Consider the following 6,914-nt stretch of genomic DNA (forward strand, 5'->3'; position numbering starts at 1 on the left):
AACCGAGGGTCGATCAGCCCCCGAGCCTAGAACTGGCGGCTCATTGCCAGTCTGTTTTGGTTCCTCGTATCGGACCGAGGGCTTGTGCAGGTCACTAGCGAAGATGCCGGTGGGGACCAGCTCTTGGCTCGATGTCATCTTTGCTAACATGTCAGCTGCTTCGTTGAGCCGCCTCAGGATATGGTTGAGCTCGAGGCTGTTGAACTTGTCCTCCAACTATTGGACCTCATGACAATATACAGCCATCTTGGTGTTGTGGTAGCTTGAGTCCTTCATGAACTGATCGATGACCAGTTGTGAGTCGCCTCGGACATCAAGCCGTTGGATGCCCAACTCAATGGCGATGCACAAGCCATTGACAAGTGCCTCATACTCAGCCACATTATTTGAAACCGAGAAGTGGATGCAAATTGTGTACCTCATGCGCACCCCGAGGGGGGGGACAAAAACTAGCCCGGCCGCGGTGCCCTTCTTCATCTGTGATCCATCGAAGTACATCATCTAGTACTCCTGATCGACGGCTGCTGGTGGCATCTAGATCTCGGTCCATTCGGCCACAAAGTCAGCCAGTACCTAAGACTTGATGGCCATTCATGGGGCATACATGATGCCCTAATCCATTAGCTCGAGTGCCCATTTCGCGATTCTCCCCGTGGCCTCCCGGTTCTAGATAACCTTGCTGAGGGGGAAAGATGACACGACAGTCACCTGGTGTGAATCGAAGTAGTGGCGTAGCTTCCTCTTAGTGATAAGGATGGCGTATAGGAGCTTCTAGATCTGGGAGTAGCATGTCTTGGAGTCAGACAAGACTATGCTAATGAAGTACACGGGGTGCTGTACCTTAAGGGTGTGTCCCTCTTCTCCCCATTCTACAACCAAGGCGGCGCTGACCACCTAAGTCATAGCTACGACATAGAGTAGGAGCGGCTCTCCCCCAGCCAGTGGGACTAGAATCGAGGCCTTCATCAGGAGAACTTTGAGCTTGTTAAGCACCTCTGGAGCCTCAGGCGTCCACACGAATTGGTTGGTTTTCTTCAGGAGTCGGTAAAGTGGGAGCCCCCATTCGCCGAAGCACGAAATAAAGCGACTAAGCGTTGTGAGGCATCCGGTAACCTTTTGAACTCCCTTTAGGCTTGGAATCGGGCCCATCTTCGTGATGGCTGAGATTTTTATCGGGTTGGCTTTGATGTCATGCTCAGAGACAATGAATCCAAGCAGCATGCCCCTTGGGACCCCAAAGACACATTTCTCGGGGTTGAGCTTGATGCCGTTCTCCCGGAGCTTCCTGAAGGTCTACTTTAGGTCGGCCACAAGCTGGTTGGTCTACTTGGACTTGACTATGATGTTGTCCACATAAGCCTCAATGGTCCGCCCGATGAGGTCTCCAAAGCATTTGGTCATGCAATGCTAGTACATAGCCCCGGCGTTCTTGAGTCCGAACGGCATCGTAACGTAGCAAAACGATCTAAACGGGGTGATGAAAGAGGCCATGAGCTGGTCGGACTCTTCCATCATGATCTGATGGTACCCAGAATATGCATCAAGGAAGCATAGGGTTTCGCACCCCGAGGTTGAATCAACTACCTAATCTATGCATGGCAAAGGAAACAAATCCTTCGGGCACGTCTTATTGATGCTCGTGTAGTCAACACACATTCTCTATTTCTCACTTTTCTTTTTTACCAAAATGGGATTGGACAACCACTCTGGGTGGTATACTTCCTTGATGAAACCGGCCGCTAAGAGCCTAGCGATTTCCTCGTCGATGAGCCTCCACTTCTCCTCGTTGAAGCGGTGTAGGCGTTGTTTGACCGGCTTGGAACCCAGCCTGATCTTCAAGGCATGCTCAATGACTTCCCTCGGAATTCTTGGCATATCTGAGGGTTTCCATGCAAAGATATCTCGATTGGCGTGGAGGAAGTCGATGAGCATGCCTTCCTACTTGGGGGAGAGGGCAATGCCGATACGCACCATCTTGTCAGCAGAGTTGTAGGGGTCGACGAGGACCTCCTTAATGTTCTCCGTAGGCTCAAAGGATCCAGCCGCCCGCTTTGCGTCGGGTGCCCCTTTAGTGATGTCCTTCCCGATGGCTGTGAGCTCCTCAGAAGCTAGGGTTGCCGTAGCGAGCTCGCAGCTCTCGACCTCGCACTCGTAGGCCCTCTAGAAAGAAGTGCCAAAGGTGATGACCCTGCATGGGCCTGGTATCTTGAGCTTATGGTAGGTGTAGTTGAGGACAACCATGAATTTCGTATAGCATGGTCGTTCCAGGATGGCGTGGGAGGTTTCATGGAACCCAACCACTTTGAAGGTGAGGGTCTCTGTCCTATAGTTGGATGGAGACCCAAAGGTGATGGGCAAATCAATCTGACCAAGTGGCATGGCCTGCTTTCTAGACATGATGTCGTGGAAAGGTGCTCCGGTCGGCCGAATACGCGCTCGGTTGATGCCCATGGCGTCGAGCGTCTCGGCGTACATGATGTTGAGGCTGCTGCCTCCATCCATCTGTACCTTGGTGAGCCGCTTCGTACCAATGATAGGGTCAACCACGAGTGGGTACCTGCCTCGGTGTGTGACGCTATTCGGGTAGTTGGATCAATCAAAGGTTATGGGACACCCTGACTATTTGAGAAAAGCGAGCGTGGCGGGCTTGGCTTCATAGACCTCTCGGTGCGCGAGCTTTTGTCAGCGCTTGGAGCCATATGTCTCCGGCCCACCGAAGATCACGAGGCAACCATCCGACGACAGAAAGCCACCGCCCTTTTCTCTAGCATCGTCAGCTTCTGCCTCAGGCTTCTTCTTCTGCTCCCATTTCTTAGAGCCACCGGTGAAGAAATGCTTCATGAGGGAGCAGTCCTTGTACATGTGTTTGACGGGGAAGGCGTGGTTTGGGCATGGCCCCTCGAGCAGCTTGTCGAAGTGATCGAGGGTGCCCTCAGTCAGCGCTCGACTGGATTTTCGCTCGGTGGTGGCCACGAGTGAGCTTGCGAGCCATTTTCTAGTTCTTCTTATTCCAATGATCAGAGGGGCCTTTGTTAGCGTCCTCATCTCGCTTCGCCTTGCCTCTAGAGCGATCGAAAATTGCTCCAACCGCTTCCTCATCGGAAGCGTAGCTGGTCACAATGTCGAGGAGTTCCTTAGTAGTCCGTGGGCTCTTACGTCCCAACTTATGGACCAATGACTCACAGGTGGTCCCTAATAGGAAGGCTTCGATGACGCTGGCATCGGCGACATTGGGAAGCTCATTGCACTGCCGGGAGAAGCGTCGGATATACTTGCAGAGAGTCTCTCCTGACTTCTGTCGATAGTTCTTCAAGTCCTAGGGTTTCCAGGGCACGCATAAGTGCCCTAGAAGTTTCCCACAAAGATTTGTTTTAGGTCCACCCAACTTTGAATGTGGTGGGCGGAAGGTGCTCTAGCCCATGTTCGCGTCGAGTTGGCCATGGAGCAGAGGGAGATTGTGGATGACAAAGTCATCACTGACCGCATCGTCGGCCCGGTAGGTGAGCCGGTAGTCCTCGAGCCATAAGCTGGGGTTTATTTCCCCGAAGTATTTTGGGATGTTACTCGATGAGCGGTATCAGGGCGGGAGCGCCACCTTGAGGATATGCCAACCGAAGGCCTAGGGCCCCGTTGGTTTTGGACTATGACTCTAGTCCTTGTGGTTGTAGCGTCCACCCTATCGAGGGTGGTAACCACAGCTAGTCTCCTTCCCCGCGTCGCTGTGGGTATGCCAGTGGGTGTCGAGTGCGTCACGGTTACGCCCAAGACGCTGCTGCACCAAAACCATGATGCGTGGCCTACCACCATGTGACGCCTGGTGGAATGATGCGTCCTTGTCGGGTCACACTAAGGGCATACACTGGCTGGCGTCGAGCTCCCATCGCTGAGACAATGAGCTCTCGGCCTGCTGCGCAGCCGCACGCTCGAGCAGCATGCGAATCTCGAGGTGGGCCCATTGATCCTCGGGCGTCGTAGGCCCCGAAAGCCCCCTGAGCAAGGCTGCCATAGCGTTGATGTTCTGGCTTGCCCGGGCAAAGTGTAGGAGTGCTTGATCGTCCTCGACGATCCTCTAGTTCTCGTTATGGGCCATGGCGTGTGCGCTTCCCGAGTCTCCGTGGCACTCGATCTCACGATCGAGCTCCGCGCGTTCCTGCTCGAGCTAGAGTCGCACTTCCTCAAGCTCTAGGTGTCGGGCCTTCAACTGCTCCACCCGTAGGCGAGGTGGGGCTCCTACATCCCCTCGACCTCGTCGTTGAGGTCGTTCGTCGAGGTAGCCTCCTCCTCGTGGATGCTTTTGATGTGTCCCTCGAGGGTACCTGTCATGAAGCATTCATGAGAGGGGTGATGGCTCCCCCTACTGGAGTCAGAGCCAGAGGGTGACTCTGGCTCCTCTGCGAGGTGGTCATGGAAAGACTCCACGTGTTCGATCACCCCCATGAACTCATCATTCGCAGGGGATGGAATCATGCGTTGCGCCACAAGGTGGCCAACGATCTCTGTGGCGCTGCGGATACCGAACAAGAGCACTGTCAGGGCACTGTGGATGAGGTATTTTGGGGAGAGCAGCTCTCCCTTGGTAAGCTATGCCATGACGTTGGTGAACGAGAAGGTGAGGTGGCACAGGCCCTCCCAAGACGGTTGGGGTCCCTAGAAGACACCGAGCTAACGCTACAACCTCCCATAGTCAAAGTCGAGGAGCTGGCCGCTCTCGAGGGCGCGAGCGTCCGGCGCATGCAGCCGTAGCTCCTCGAGCACCTCGGTGATCGCGTCAAGGACAGTGGAGTGGATGGGTTGAACGATGACGGGCGCCCACACCAGCTCTTCCTCCGTCATGACGATGAAGTCTAGGTCCCCGAAGCGCACGTGTGTGCTCGGGATCTAGCTGATATCGTGACTAGCCATCTGAGGCCTGGTGTTGATATCGAGACACACAAAAGGCCCCTACCTGGCGCGCCAACTGTCGGTGTTTCGAGTAAACACCAATGAGTAAATTTGTATGTTGCGCGTCTGACCCGGATGGTGTGCTAAGAGGACATAAGGATTATACTGGTTTGGGCCAAATGTCCCTACATCCAGTTTCGGGCTACATGTGTTACTAGCACTGAGTTTGTAGTAGGGGGTTACAAACTAGCGAGAGAGGGAGGAGCTCACAAGTCTCTGTGGTTTGATTGCTCGATGCTTCAACTGCTCGATCTATCGGTCGATCGATCTCTTTGAACGGTGCCCTGCCTTCCCTTTTATAGACCCAAGGGGAGAGAATAGGATACCAGAGACCGAGAGAAGGGAAGAGGGAAGAAAGAAAGAAAAATAAGGCTCCCGGGGGTGTGCCATCCTCCTCTTCACGTGGGTTCTGCTGATCCTGTAGATTGTGGTGGCAGCGGCGTCGCACCGGGGTCCTATTGGCCGCTACAGCATATGTTTAGGCGTCGTGCGCCGTTCTTGTCTTCCATCCCATCCGAGCGGACATAATGGTCAAAGGGTCTCCTGACAGAGGCCTTATGGGGGGATGGCGGTACAGTGCCAGTCAACTAACATCGGTTGACTGATGTTGGATGGTGGTCAGGTAGGGAGTTGGCAGCATAGTGCTGACCTGTTAACGCGGTGGGCGACGTGAGTCTCCCAGCATGGCCTTACGCGACCGCTAGTCGTATCAGGACATGCCTGAGACATGCTCCTAGGCGTGCGCCTCCACGCCGTAGTGGTTGAAGTGGTTCGGGTCCCACCCTAGGGCCACTGCTTTTGTCCGGCGACAAATCTGACCCCTAGGGAGCGGGCGAGGCGGAAATCCCGCCCTAGGGGCTAGGTGAGACGGAATCCGGCCCTCAGAGGTTAGACGAGGTGGAGCCCTCCCCGTAGGACCGGACTAGTCGAAGCCCGTGCCCTGGGGTCGGAAGAGTCAGAGCCCACGCCTTGTGGTCGGACGAGGCGGAAACCTCGTCCTCGGAGTCAGAGTCCACGCCTTGGGGTCAGACGAGGCGGAAACCTCATCCTCGGAGTCGGACGAGGCATGGCCCGGCCCCTAGGGGTTGGATGAGGCGGAAACCTCATCCTCGGAGTCGGACGAGGCCGCAGTTGCGTCCTTAACCATTAGATGAGCTGACGTGACGCTCATTAATCTTTTGGCTCGGGTACCCGGATATAGATATCTGACACGCAGCGTCGCCACCGGGAGAGGAGTTGAGGAGCACCGCTGCGAGCTCGTGCCACCGCGCCGCCGCTGGGAGAGGAGGGGCGTGCGTTGCTGGGAGACGAAGAGCAACACAGAGAGGCCGCACCCGCTCCACCATGCCCAACCCGCATCGCCACGTCGTGCCCAGCCCGCACCTTTGCGCCGCTCACGATGGAGAGAGAGTGAGAGAGTGGAGGAGGGAGGGGCGTCGTTGTGCGCCTGTGCGAGGGCGTGAGGGAGGCGTGCCGTTGTGGAGTCGGAGGGAGGGGCACCGCTATGCGAGGGTGTTAGGCATGCGGCGTGACTTAGGGAGATAGAGGTGGGGATGGAACTTAGGATTTGTTGTGCTCGCGATATATATACTAGGAACCCGTTACCGGGCCTAGATGGGCTATATGGACCACTATTAATCGAGGCGGGCCATATAATGTGACCGCCTCGGTTAATGATTAACCGAGTACATTAACCGAGGCGGTTGCGTTAGGATAACTGCCTCGGTTAATCGATATTAACCGAGACGGGCAAATAAGGTTGCCCACCTCGGTTAATGATTAACTGAAGCGGTTGCTGGACCGGCTGCCAGCCACCCAATAGCGAAGGTGGGCAACCGGCCCGCCCGCGTCCGAGACGGTTTGTTAAACGCCTCGGTTAAGTTTTTGTGTAGTAGTGACTATTTGTTCGACATGTCCCACTCTCGTCAAACTATCCATAAAAACACGACAGACACGATCAATAGTGACTGACT

General features: G+C 55.2%; 1 protein-coding gene across 1 annotated transcript; it reads right to left on the reverse strand.

Moving 5' to 3' along the window:
• Positions 1–1,938: 1,938 nt before the first annotated feature.
• LOC136461005 (uncharacterized) lies at positions 1,939–2,502 on the reverse strand. The gene is made up of 2 exons (XM_066460493.1): positions 2,302–2,502; positions 1,939–2,160 (listed from the first exon to the last, which is right to left on the reverse strand). Exons 1-2 carry the CDS (start codon positions 2,500–2,502, stop codon positions 1,939–1,941), a joined length of 423 nt encoding a protein of 140 aa, XP_066316590.1.
• Positions 2,503–6,914: the final 4,412 nt, after the last annotated feature.

The sequence above is a fragment of the Miscanthus floridulus genome, chromosome 6, assembly GCF_019320115.1.
Source record: "Miscanthus floridulus cultivar M001 chromosome 6, ASM1932011v1, whole genome shotgun sequence".
Taxonomy (NCBI): Eukaryota; Viridiplantae; Streptophyta; class Magnoliopsida; order Poales; family Poaceae; genus Miscanthus; species Miscanthus floridulus.

Coding starts and splice junctions, on each gene's coding strand:
- LOC136461005 (XM_066460493.1), bottom strand. CDS start 2,502: ATGGATGGAGGCAGCAGCCTCAACATCATGTACGCCGAGACGCTCGAC. Junction 2,161..2,301: donor CAGAGACCCTCACCTTCAAA/GTGGTTGGGTTC, acceptor ACTTCTTTCTAG/AGGGCCTACGAGTGCGAGGT.